The following is a 14231-nucleotide window of genomic DNA, read 5'->3' on the forward strand; positions in this document are numbered from 1 at the left end:
CATTTCGTAATATATTGGCTTGTGCAAACAATGTCTCACGTGGCATGTTGCAAACAGAGCCAGCGCGTGGCTGATGCGTGGGTGCAATTCACAGCAGCCGCGGCCAACAGACCTACCAGACGACGCACACTACTCTGGCGCCATCTCATAGCCATCGTCGTCGCACCATGTTCTTCTTCCCACGCTTTTGCTATACCCTCCTCCGCTTTCAGTCTCGTGGTTCTGCTGCACCCTCCTCCTCGCGTCTTCTCCCGCTGCGCTCCTTCACTCAGTTACGCTGCCGTTGTTTATGTTCGCCGCAGGAACGAGTGCCTAAGAGCTGCACTCTAAGGGGTAGTTTAAGATCTTGGTTCTTTAGTGCACCTTTATTTCCGTGCATGTAATTATTCTGAAAACAAGGATGGTAAAAAAAAAATCCACTTGAGTGAGTTGCATGCCCATGCAACAGTTGCTTGAACCTTGTTGGAGCTGTTGCTACGGCATACATTGTTTGGTGGCATCGGAAAAACTGTGGCTTAGTTATATTTTGGAACAACAGAGAGAAAAAAACTAACATTGTTTCGATTTGAGAAGTCGTCCTTGAGTGGTATGAATCCTTGTAGTGATGGCAAAGTCCAGCATGACCCATTTGGCTTACCAGCTTGTTGCAAAAATGGTTGCAGAGCTGAAATTTGCTTGTATAGAATCTGATGCAGTTTTAACAGGAATTTCGACGAGTTTATTGAACTTAGCGTTGGTTCGTGTGATATTTTAATACGAAAGCATTATATGCCCCATAACGGGAAAATCCAGCGTAGTCGGCAGCGTGACCGAATTACGGTACTACCATAAATGGCCTATGGCTCAAAGAGTAAATACACGTTAAAATATGCTCAGATTGACACCAGATTTCTCAGGGAGGTTCTTGTAAATAAAGTAAATTAATGCCTTTGAAAAGAAAATTTGGCAAATTTCGGTCTGTGTGGTAATCGAACCCGGGTGTCTGAGGTGTGAGACGAGCACAATTCTTCGACGCCACGGTGCCTCTACTGTTCTGTTTGACAAAAGGTGTGCCTAGTGCGTACGTCATTGCACACGTCACGTCGCAGCCATCTGGCTGACTAAAGTGTTGGGCTGCTAAGCACGAAGTCGCGGGATGAAATCCCGGCCACGGTGGCTGCATTTCGATGGGGGCAAAATGCGAAAACACCCGTGTACTTAGAGTTAAGTGCATGCTCAAGAACCCCAGGTGGTCTAAATTATTCTGGAGTCCCCCCACTACGGCGCCACACAATCAGATCGTAGTTTTGGCAAGTAAAACCCCATAATTTTTTTAAGCTGACTAAACATGTGGCCTAGTGCGTGTGTCGTTGGGCACGTGACAGTGCATCCATCGGGGAGGAGGTGGCACCACGTCACGAATGTATAAAAGGAGTCTATAAAATAAATATCATTAATATCCAATTGAGTGCCGCGGAGTGGTCCTTCAACTTATGAACTCCTCGCGGGCAAGCGAGCATGGTGAGACGCTTCGTGCGTTTTGATTTGGCCTTACCGAGACGCAGTTAGAACGCAGGCAAGAGCTTGCGCAGACAAGGAACCCACATGTAAGCAGTCTTAAGTGTCTGCCGAGTTTTTCTTTTGCTAGCTCATGTAGTCCTACAATGCCTGGCAATGCTTCACAGAATGAAAAGTATGAATTGTGGGGTCTCACACGTGCTCTTGGGACAAAGGAACGATAACACAGTAGTGCAAACAATCACAATGGAATTTATTGCACCTTTCATACACTGATGCATGCTAGCCAGGCTACAACGCATAGAACATTCACATTGCCGTGTGACAAATCAAGGAAGTCAGACTCACCGTGACCCGACAGCGAGCGAATCTGTTCGCCCCCATGCTATGACACCATCGCCTAGTCGTTCACGTGTACGGTCACGCGAAGGGTGGCGAGTTCGAACAATCGTGTTCGTCCATACCGGTGTCCTTGCTTCTAAGCCGTCTCGGGACGGTCCCGCGAAGCAGGCCGGCGCACGCGCGAAAGGTCCGCGTTGCCAGCCGCCCCCACGCCGAAGCAGGGCCGGCACACGTGCGAAGCGTTCGTGCGTGTTGGTTGCTGATCCCAACCCAAAGAGGAAGCGCCTGCGACCTTTTTCTCCCAAGGCACCCCGCCGTTCGGTGGCGCTAGCATCGCGACACTCGCGCCATCTCTCGCAGTGTGCTGCAACCACCATGACCGCCACTGGCGCTTAGCCACGCAGAGAAGCCGGACTACAGGAGACGCAAACTATGCAGGGAAAACATCAGGGGACGCGTGAGAGTTGCACATCCCCACAGAATAAATTGGAGAAAACTCTTTGAGATACTTGACTGGAGCTTGGAAAGTGCCTTTCGAGATGCTCCCTTGACAAACCACCCAGAGAGTGACGGCAGGGATAGGCTGTGATGGGATTGCTAGATGTTCTCTACCTTCGTGTAATCCATAGCAAACTTGAAGGGTCTGTGTCAGTCAGTGTGTGACCAATTTGAAGCTGAAGCTAACAATTGTAACAATTGGGGGGGGGGGGGGGGGAGGCCGAAGGTTTGGTCAGGTGTGGGCGAGCTTCAGCGGACTGTCATTTTTGAAATGCCATTTTTCTTTTACTTCAGCCTTGTTTGTCTACTTCATCAGTTATTGCGGGCAGTAATAAGCCCAGTTTACATAAATGCGACAGTGACGTATCGTATTTCCAAGTGCATTTGGGAAAGGCGATGTGACGCCGTTTACATGAAGCGCATTAACCCTCAGCGAGAACGTAGCGCCACTGAACTTGCTCGGACGGTGTCGTTAGGGGCCCCCCTCGGCTCTCACTTGCTTTGGTAGCGTCTCTTGCTTGGTAGCGTCATCGAAGGTATTGTTAGGGGCCCCCGCTTCCATTCTCCCCTCTCAGTAGAGTCGCCTCTCAGTAGCTTCACGGTTGTCATCGAAGGTCTTGTTAGGCGCCCCCGCCTCCGCTCTCGACGATCCTGCGTTTACATGCTCTGTGAGAGTTGACTAGCGCCCGTAAATCTACCCTCGCCTGGCGCATTAATGCGATGCACCTTCCTAGCGCATTACCGCTGTTTACATGAATGCGATGCGCTAGAAATGCGATGCGACACTGTCGCGCGACATTCATTTAAACGGGGCTATAGTATGAGGCGCACACTCAAGAAAGGGTGCTTGCTGGGTCATGTGACAATTTTGAAGCCTAGTCACAAAAAATATAAAAGGCTCATGGGAAGTAGGCCCTCCCCACGTGATAAGTAAACGGTAATTTTTGGCTGCCTAGTGCGTGGGGAATAGAGCGGCAAGCAGGTGGCGAGTGCAGACCGTGACGAGGGTGTCGTTAAGAGCTACCACGAACCAAACGCCTTGAAATGTCAGGCAACCTTGGAGGGCTTGCTTCCCAAGAACCAATGCTCAGATAGGCCCTGAAGAAAGGGACGTTCGTCACTGTAATAGGTTGCCTTGCTGAGGCGTGCGTGCTGCCTGATGTCATTCTCTCTCCTAGTCTTTTTTTTTTTCCTTCGATCACAGCTACCAGTACCTGGCATCAGCTGGCAGCTGACATCACCTGACATTCTGAAAAATAGTGTAGAGAATCCCTCCATAAAAAAAATATAGGACCTGTGTTTATGTCATGCTTGTTAGTTGCATGCGTCGCACATGACTACAGAACTGCACTGAAGTGGTCACACCTCCTTGCTGTACATGCAGAATGTACTTAATTAACAAGCTCCAAGGTCTGTTTCGGGGGCCTGTTCTAGGAAAGCCACATGCTCCTTGTTGCAGAGGTAACCATATAATGTGGGTTTGTGGACTCAGCCGTGGTGTAAGATTGTAGAAGCCTAAATTGGTAATACAGCTCACTTTATTTTTCTTTTTAATGTTGCCCCATTGAAGGCCAGCTGCAGCAAAATTTCACTTTGGCTAAATTAGTTATAAATGAGTAGTAGTATGTACTATTGAAGCAGTCATTACGCAGCTTCAGAGCTCATAACTGTAATTTTCCTAACAGCATCCAAGCAGGCGAGGCATGCACCTGGTAGTGACATAAAATCCCAGCAGGTTGCCTCAGATTTTTTCAGTACACCGAGGGCAGCTGTGGTCACTACCTTAGCTAATCTCAGGTTACGCCAAGAATCCGTGCTGGTTCTCAACCTTCTAGGTCATGCATGGGTCACTGCCATCGAAGGGTAATGGTTGTATTATTTTCAGTGTTGGTATTACAAACTTGTTTTTGCGAGCTTTCTGTAAAACATTCACTGTTATTTCACACTTGAAGTTTGGCTCGGGGGCTGCTATGCTGTCTGAAACTAGGGCCAGGATAATGTGATGTCCGTGATAGGTCAAAATGGCTCTTGCCCCGCCCGTACGGGCGGGGGCTGCATTCACCTGAGTGAGACCCGAGTCATTTTGACCTATCACGGAGAGCTAATGGCACATGTGGAATAAAAACAAATTGGAATAATTTCATGTTATCCTGGCCTAGGCTTTTTATGTGGTCCTCCAAAATTTTCTTGCAGTTGATCTTGAACCGTGGCTGTTTGTGGTCAAGGTTGTGCGACAGTTGTAGGGTAATGGGTTGACCCACGTGTCACTCATCAGCACCATGGTTGTGGAGCATGCTTTTGGCAACTGCAGCTTAGCTCAAGGTGCTCAAGGTGTTGCGCAGCTGCAAGACGGATTTCATAAAGCATTGTGCAGCAAATTAGTTGTAAAACAGCCAGTTTGTGCTCTTTGTGTTGCAATATCATTGGCTTTGCTTTTTATAATTTGGCCCGTGGATACTATGCACCTGCATTTCGTTGAATTTTCCTTCTTTTCTTTTTGTTTCTTTTTCTTTTCCTCAGTTCCTCCTTCCAAGCCCGAGAGCCAAACCTTTCGAGCACAAGTAACTTACGAAACTCCCGAACAGGCGCAGCAGTATGTATGCTTTGTTTTTCTGTTTCTATTATTGTTTCTTATTGTTTGGGGACTGAAGAACAAGTTGATCTGAGGAGGCCCGCAACACTCCATGGAGCATTGTAAATAAACCTTAGTCACTGCGCAGTGCTGTCATAAACATCTAAGCTTGAAATTGGTGTTGGTGTTCTAGCATTGGCGCTACCCTGCTCTTGTTGCCGATGCCAGCAGCCACGAATGCGCATACCCACGCATACCCGAATGCACAACCCACAGTTCACTGGGTTCTCGGCATTCACTACTGCTGTCGGGCAAGTTCACGGCGAGTACGAAACTCAGGCAACACAAACTGAAAACTTAGCACACCTCAAGCCAAGATGCGACAAATAGAGAAATCAAATAGAAACCATCCAGTTCTGAAGGCACATGGCCAACACGCATCGAGTTGCAACGAAACTGCTGTGTTTACTCGAAGATTGTTTGAACACGAATATAAGTCAACACCTATATGTTGAACTCTCCAAGGAATAAAAAAATATACCTGCGTAAGGAACACACTCGCATAATAATTGCACCCCCAACTTTGCCACTGTGTAGTCCCACGATCGAATGGCTGTGCTGTAGTTTTTCGGAGACTAGAATCTTTCACTTTTGCGCATGCGTTTACAGCAAGCGCACTTAATCTCAATGCCCCGTCGCATTGTTGGAAATATTTAATAGCGATGCCACGTGAGAAACGCCGAGATCACTTAAACGAAATTCTGTAGCTAACTTATGTCGGCTGCACAACCACGCTAGTGGTAAACACGCTGTGGTGGCCCACCGGCAGGGGGTTTGATGACCGAGAAGCTGACGGCAAAGCCATGACGAGAACACTGGCGGCAAGCATACGCTAAGAACAGGCTGTGCATTATCACGGTCGCTAGGACCTGATGGAAAGAGCCAACACTTGGCCTGTTCTTACCGCCAGTGCTGTTGCAAAAGCACATCGCACACTCGAGAGAGAGAAAAAAACGCAACCGGCTCTCTGCAACAGTTTCGCAAATTTCAGACTTTACTCTGTCGTCACAGGAGTGTGCGATGTGCGGCGCACAGTAGAGTCAAAGGGGTGGCTGGCGCTTGGTCGGTATAGTGAGCATAGTGGGGCGTAGTGTCGAATTCACGTGTCAGTTGCCCGCTTTTCTGCCTGTCTTTGGTTTTGCTGTGGGCGATGGGCCCCAAGTCGAGTTATACGCCTGATGTGGGACAGTTTATCTGCTCACAAAAGGAAAACGCTGATCAGACACAGATAAACTTTGAAATGCCGATGAGCAGGACAGTAAAGGAAAGAGACACGCACAGTGTGGCTGCCAAAACAACTGGTGCTGAAAATTCAACGTGATGCTGTGATAACGACACACGGCCCGAAGCGGCTGCGAGGACAAGCTGTTGTGGATCCACGATGTGGATGAAGTGGCCAGCGACCTGGAGGATTGGTGGTTCCGATTGGTGCGGGGGGAAGTGCCATAAAAACACTGTTACGGTTGGCAAATAGTATACGTGTATCTTTACTGCAAAGATAAGTTATCTAATGCATTTTCAAATCTTTGCAGTTTTACGTTTCAATTTTTGCGGTTTCGAAAAGTGTCTATAATATTTATCCCACATATAAACGCACCCCCGCAACTTTGTTTTTTTGGGGGGGAAAAGGGCATTCCTTACAGGAGTATATAGAGTAATTCGAATATAGGTTGACTCAAACCTCTTTCGAGAAACAGAAATACTTTGAACATGACGCACTTTTATTTATCATAAGCTCAGTTAGTGAGCCTTGCTAGCCAATGCCACAAGCTGCACCCTCGTGTGAACTGCCAGAGAAGTTCTCCTCAGCACCCCAAACATCATTGGTGCTGTTGAATGTGTTGCCTATGCTATGCAGCATTTCCTAAAGCCAGTCTGGATAATCTCTGAATTGCCTTACGGCGAGTACAAGGGAGAAACTCCGTTAGCTTGGTACTTTTGCTAGCTTTATTCATGAATCTAGGTTGGTAGCTTATTCTGGGTAACATTTTCGGGGGGAAAAAAAAGGTAGACTTACATTTAAATGAATGTGATAGTGGATCTATACAGTTCTGAAGGCACACGCCCATCGCGGTGTCATGTCATTGTGGTGTCATGTGCAGTGTTTTAACGTGAAAATAACGGTACAAATAGGCACAAAGCGTTCTGGTTGTTTGCATGATGACTATGCTGATTTTGACTCTGCTGCTTCATTTTGGTTGCTCGCTAGTGCCGCTATTGCTCTTTTGCTTGGCAACTTTGTGCCACTCGGTGTGCTTCAAAGGTTGTCCAAATTAACCGGCGTTCAGGCAAATACGTCCGCATTAATGATGACCTCTAAAGATGACATTGTTGCTTTATATGAATATGCTCCGCTAAGGCCGGACGTGTATAGCTATCGGAAAAAGTAGAGACTTTAGGCTTTCGTCAATTATAATCAAAGTTACAAAAGGGAAGCATCTCTCCAAAGGTACCCAGAGATCCTAGAACCGCGTTTTCAAATATTTTTGTGTGGTATAGCACATATGGTTTCCACCATAGGGTAGTCGTGGAAGAAGACCTACGTTATGCCATAACCTATATACATCGTGATCGTGTTCATGGCGCAATGACCACTGGCGAAATTTCTCTGGAGGTCATGACTAGGCAGTGCCTGAAGCAGAAGCAAGAGAATCTCTGCACTGATAGGTGGTGCCATCTGACGGTGAAAGAGCCACTGCAACATTGCAATAAATTTGGAGATTGGGTCGTGCTATAGTTTCCTGCTAAAATTACTAAAGGGAAATCTGGCGCTAGTGCCTACTGTTGCTGTAAGCTTGGCAGTACTGCCAGCAGGGGAATGATGGCAGTACCGCATGGATTTGCCTAAACTTCCTACTAGCTCTGTGGCTTTGCGCATTGATTTTCAACAAAATAAGGCCTTATAAATGCAACCATTCACAATAGTGCGCCTTCATTTGTTCAGAGAAATGTGATTTCCCGGAAATTTAGATAAAGCACAATAAATAATGCTACAAACATCTGAAGCCACATGCACCGAGAGACTGTTCTATCCATTATTTCTATGGGAGCAGAATATTTCCAGGGCCAGATTTTCTTTCAGTAATTTTGGTAGGGAACACTGTGGGTCATACCACCTGATCTTGAGTTTATGCCGATGCAGGAACTTGGAACAGTGATGAATCGAGTGAAGTGACATTTGTTAATGGGGTGCGTGGCGGGGCAGTGGCAGTGTTTAATTGCCATTAACTTCGTTTATGGTCTTCATACACAACACATAAAAAAAAACTTTTTGCCTAAATCAAATTGACGGGAATACCCGGCACATTTCTACACATTTTTAGAATAATTGTTGCATGTGGTAATTGCAGCGTTGTTGCCTAATTATGAACAACTCCCCACAGGGGGTCCCGTCAAGCCTTCGTTGTTGCAGCCACTTCAGGGTTAGCCTTGATCGTGGTAACCATGCGATTTTTATCACAGCGTTCTGTAGTTTAGCCCCTTGACATTGCAAATTGCGGCCGGATTTCATATTTGTCTGCAACCAAGAAGTTCTGGTTGTGCACTTTCATCAGTGCACACTTTCACTTAAGACTTGATTGTCCACCGTCAATGAATATGCTTGCGTATGGCTTGTGTTTCGGGGCGGCACTTTTTGAGTGTTCGCCGTGGTTGTGCATAGTGTGCAGATGTAAAAAGTTGATTAAGCCAGCGATTCTTGCAGGGCCTGTACGTTTTAACATTCCATTTCATTTTCTTCTCAGATGGTGCACCATGCCGCAGTAGTGCCCCGTTTTATGGCAATGTGGTGAAGCCTTCATTGTTTTTACCTAGTCACAAGATAATGGGTTAGGCTCGCATTTGTTGCAGTTGCACTCTGACCTCTCTGCAGGGCTGTGGCTCAGCTGAGGGACTACGAGTACGAAGGCAGCGTGCTGAGGGCCGAGTACGCCATGGACATAAGCATGCGCAACGGTGGCGGCGGCGGCGGCGGCGGTGGTGGCCGCAACAACATGCGCATGGGCGGCAACCGGCCCATGTTCCGGCCCTTCTCGTACACCGGTGGCCAGGGGTCCCCCATGAGGCCGTCCGACTTCCCCCTCAGGTGCGGACACAGCCGGGAGAGCACGGGGACACCTTTGGGGACTGAGGTTCACTTTGTGGTCTTGCGCTAAAGGCCTCATTGAAAGCTCTTTGGGGTTTACTTAGGGAGTAGATTGTACATGTATGTACCGAATGGTGTGCAGAGCTATGAGCTGGGCAGGTAGAAACACTTTCGTGGTGTAGCAGCACAAAGAGAACACTATCGAAAGAAAAAATCATAAGCCCTATAGCGAGTGGTCTGATAAGAACATTTGGGGGTCCCATAGAAAACCTTGTATGCTATTGTATGGCCGGGGACATAGTTTTTTATAAAGGACCCTTACACGTTCATATGGGATTACTGGATTTGCGGCTTGCGCATTTTTTTTATTAAGGAAGGCAAGGAGAAGTTGGGGCAGCATAAGTGCTGTCCTATAACTGAATTTATTGTGAAGACGTGGCAAATGTATATCCCTTTCAGGCTCTATGTGCGCATATGTGCAGGCCAGGATAGTGCATCATAGTACGCCAAGGATAGTGCATCATAGTACGTCCTTTACTAAAGATAATCTTTTGAATCATCTTCAAAGTGTTATTTTTGTACAAAAACGGAAGTTGAACATTTCTTATAATGCAAGCTGTTCAGAAAATTTGTTTACACCCTTTTGCTCTGTGTTGTGGTACACGTTACTTGAAATTTCGTAATGGTCGTGGCCAGATGTGTGTTGCGTGTCGTCGCGACGCCATGAAGGGTGACACTGACTGCGCTGTGTACGTGGACGTAACTCGTTAAGTCCAATAAATGCCAAGAACTTGGTAGGTAAGCTTGCTGTAGTTGGGTGACCTGAACGTCACCTTTTACAGTCGTCAGTCTAGCCTGTGTGCATAAGCTCAAGTCTCCAATCACTGATTAGCTGCTCGTACAAACTTACCAGCATGGCGGCAGACTTTGTGCAGCGGTTTGACACCCACCACCTGGCCGGCCAGTGGACAACTTTTGCCGTGGCCTTGGCTGGTTGGCCTACGTATCTCGATTATGTAGAGCCCAAACCTCGGGACAAGCCAGGGCAAGCTGTGTAGTTGGGAAGGCAGCATTTGCGATTTGTTGTGTTAGTTTTGGGCATTTTAGCAATTGGGTAATTTTTGTTTTAAATGGCGACGGCGTTCTGGGCAATTTCTTCAAGCAGTTTCAAGTGGGGCTAACTCCACCTTCGATGCGCTGACAGGAGTGGCGCAGGAAGCACCGGACAATATTTGTCGTAAAAGAGACTCGCGGTCATTCGACCATGGCAGTGCAGTCAACCTTTGTTATGTTGCCAAGGACTGAAGCTTTGGTGCATGCATTAACCTTACTTTTGTCTCCCTGTGGAGTGACAGCATAACAGTAGTGATAACCTGGGCTACCTATGTCAAAGGCAAGCATACGCGGGCACAGCAATGCACTTACGAATTTGAGCCATATTCTTGGATGATAACTTTTGTGATGTTTTGCATGACTAGCACAGGACGTATCCACAGACGACGGCGTTCCCAGAACTGTGATGAGAGAGGGTCCTTGGCACTGGTTCCAAGAATGCCGTTACTTGTGGACACTGATGCGGATTGTGCTAGACACGTGAAATTGAAGGTATCTGAGCAAGTGGCCGCCCAAGAATGTGGCACACGTTTTTTGGGAACTTGCGCAATAACTTATTTTCTGGCAAATCCAATATTTTGTCTCCCATTTATTCAGTCTTTTGGCAAGTGGCAAGCATGAAAAATTTTAATATGGAATCGGAGCTGGTTTTGACAGCTCGGGGAAATTGCTTATAGTACTTTGTTTAGTGCAGTAGATGTGGTGTCTAGCACAGTGGCAAGTGATCTATCATCAATGATATGTCAATTTCATAAACTGTGATGAACGGTTTGCTTGCAGGCTGTTAGGTAACCATTGGGATTCTGTTCAATGTCTTGGAGCCTGCGATGAATAATGTGTGGGCTGTTTTGTGCCGTGTGTTTTTGTTAAAGAATCATTTGCTTTCAACAATGTCGCAGGATCCTTGTGCTGAGTGACATGGTTGGTGCCATCATCGGCCGGGCCGGAGGCACCATCCGACAGATCACCCAACAGTCCAGGGCACGGTGAGTGGCACATTCTTCTTACGCTAGGGTTGAGGTGTCGATGTGACAGTGATTGCTTCATAGCAGCTATCTGAATTCTTGGGTGCTCTGGTCACGCTTACATTAGGAGGCACGCTTCTGTGCTAGATCACGGTAGAAGTTAATAGTGCCATCGTGGTCTTGTATGAAAGCTACGTTCTTCACTGTTTAGTTTCTAGCGAAGTGACACTTTTGCATTGTGCAACTTCGGAGCAATGTTGTCCTGGAAGAAAACGAAAATTTATAAGGCTTTTGTTACGGGGAAGCTTCGTCTGCTGAACATATGTTTGTCAGTTGTTACATTGGAGGCAGCATTGCGCACTGCTGTTGCATCAATGAAGTTTGACAAAGGACGAAGTATAACTTTCAAAGAAGCATAAATAATTAAATATGCATTGCGTGGGCTGTAATAGAGAGTAGGGGAGTAATGGTGTTTGCGTGCACGGGTCCATATGCTGTTTCATATGCTGCCCATATCCATATTTGATGGATGGAATTTTTAAAGTTAGCGGTAAAGAAAATTTCTCGAGATAGAAAAGTGCATTCGTTATGTGAGTAAATACGGTATATCTCATTTTTCATCTCGTCAAACTGCACTTGCATATTTCTGGGTGAAAAATTCTGTTTACCTCCGAGTTCTATTGCTTGTGTTTATCACTGCTTGTGAACGGTTCCGCTTTGTGCTGCAGGGTGGACGTTCACCGAAAAGAGAATGCTGGTTCCCTTGAAAAGGTGAGCATAGTCGCCTGGCCCTAATTCGTTAAGGGTGGAGTGTGTCCTCAGTTGTGAAGTTCTTTCATGCAGCTGTGAAAGTAGCGCCGAAGTGTTAAGCACTATGCCCGAGTGTCATACAGCTGAATTATGATATAAGGAACATGAATACAGTAGACTTGCTCTAATTCGAGTCTGGCTGAAGACTTTTTAAAATTCGATTCTGACTGAAGTTTTCAGTGGGTGGACGCACGTTTCTATGGGCGAGAACGTTCAATAATTTGTTCCTGAAAATCAACTCGCTACACACAGACATCCCGTTAGACACTCGTAAACACTTTGGAGTCAAACCGCCACCTTCCAATATGAATCCTGTACACAACACAGAAAGACGATTAGCCTGGAGCATTAGTATTCTTTGCAAAATTCATAAAGAAAAGCAGAGCGCTTGGTTTGTCCATGCAGCAAGACACGCAGATAGACAAGCTTTCACGGTAGCTCTTGTAGACAACACAGGCAAGACCGTCAACTCAGCCACAGTTATCACAAACAGCCCAGAGATTGCCAAGCAGACGGCAATCGCCCTGGCGTTAACGGATCCCCGGAGGCCAGACATATACAGTGATTCTCGTAGCGCAGACAGAGCCTTTCACAAAGGTGTAATCTCACAGCAAGCCTTAGATATCATACAAAAGAGCAAAATCCACTTCCATTCATTATGCTGGTTCCCTGCACACCTGGGGAAACCTCGAGAAGGCCCCCCTTAAGGGGGGACGCGGCTTTCGCATCGCGAAAAATGGCTAAAAAATCGATTTTTTGAAAATCACATTTTCAGTTTCTGTAACTCTTATTCTATCTGATTCCGAAATATCATCACTGAAAACCAAGTAGAAGTGCTCTAAAAAAATGTTGTATCAGCCAAGGTGCTGAAAAATTGCACGGAAATCGCGAAAAAACGGCGTTTTTCAAGCCACGATATCTCTGGATCGGCGCAGCCGAGCGCCGCCATCTTGGTCTCGTTGGAAAGCGCATTTCTCCGTCTTCAAATCTACCGCTTCAGCTATCTCCTCCATACATAAACAAGCACACAAAAAGCAAATGATTGAAGGTCGTGCCGGAGCCACCGATTGGCCGCGCCCGCCACGTGACTCCAGCGCGGTTCGCCATTGGTCCGGTGCTCGCTCCGTGATGGCGTCGTCTGCTCCGCTTGTTGCGGTCTCCTCGCGAGCTCCGGACAGTTACCGTAATCTCGACGAGTGTTAAAGCGGGCGCTACGCGGACATCGCAGTAGCGTGACCGATTCCGCTTTTTGTGGATGTCTCAGACCAGCGGCTAAGCATTCTGAGTATCGGTGACGCGGACTTCGCGACCAAGCTTCGGGCACGGAATGCTCGGACACGCGGCTAAGCCTTTCGCGCGTAGGCGTCTCCGACTCGGCGATGAAGCATATCGCGCGCGGACTTCTCGGATTCTTGCCTAAGCATTTCGTGCATTGGCGCCTCCGACTGCGCGACTAAGCAAATCGAGCGTCGACTCCTCGAGCCCGCGGCTACGCATTTCGCGCGTCGGCACATCGCTCATCGAGTGTCGACTCCTCGGACCCGCGGCTAGGCACTTCGCGCGTCGGCACCTCGAGCGTCGACTCCTCGAGCCCGCGGCTAGGCATTTCGCGTGTCGGCACATCGCTCATGGAGTGTCGACACCTCGAGCGTCTATTCCTCGGACCCGCGGCTAGGCATTTCGCGCGTCGGCACCTCGGACTGCGCGATTGAGCTTACCGAGCGTTTGGACCCGCGACCAGGCATTTCGCGCATCGGCACCTCGGACTGCGCGACTAAGCTCGTCGAGTGTCTATTCCGCGGACCCGCGACGAGGCATTTCGCACATCGGCACCTCGAACCCGCGACTTGGCACATCGCGCGCCGACTCTATTGTCGTAATGCCACGATATCTCGTAACAATACCTATCATACCACCCCTTTAATTCATAAAGAGAACCTCATCATGAGCTCTGTTCCCTAGGCCACTTGGGCTGGCACAGACACCTGGCAGCAGAAGTGAGGCATGATACAAAAGTACAGGCTGGAAAGCACCTAGCAGCTGCATTGCTGCCTATCTATCAGTGGCTCTCCTAACCTCCATAGCCAATGTCAATGGAAGATGATTCAGAAGGCTGCTGTGAGCCTTCATTCAGTAATGCATGGTCGATTCTATCAAAAGAAAACAACGCCTCACTGACTGCACTAGAGGCTGCTATCAATGAGGCAGTCTGCAGATACAATGCTAGAACTACTGTATTTTTATGCCCATATAGTTATGCACCTCACTTGGTTTGAAACCCAGGCACCAT

General features: G+C 47.6%; 1 protein-coding gene across 1 annotated transcript in view; it reads left to right on the plus strand.

Moving 5' to 3' along the window:
* The window catches only part of LOC119441279 (insulin-like growth factor 2 mRNA-binding protein 1), a 53501-nt gene that overhangs the window by 9878 nt on the left and 29392 nt on the right, over positions 1-14231 (plus strand). The window contains exons 4-7 of the mRNA XM_037705902.2: positions 4858-4930; positions 8841-9053; positions 11066-11152; positions 11860-11902. Coding sequence (XP_037561830.1) covers positions 4858-4930; positions 8841-9053; positions 11066-11152; positions 11860-11902 — 416 coding nt within the window. The remainder of the gene's footprint in view (positions 1-4857; positions 4931-8840; positions 9054-11065; positions 11153-11859; positions 11903-14231) is intronic.

The sequence above is a fragment of the Dermacentor silvarum genome, chromosome 2 (assembly GCF_013339745.2).
Source record: "Dermacentor silvarum isolate Dsil-2018 chromosome 2, BIME_Dsil_1.4, whole genome shotgun sequence".
NCBI lineage: Eukaryota > Metazoa > Arthropoda > Arachnida > Ixodida > Ixodidae > Dermacentor > Dermacentor silvarum.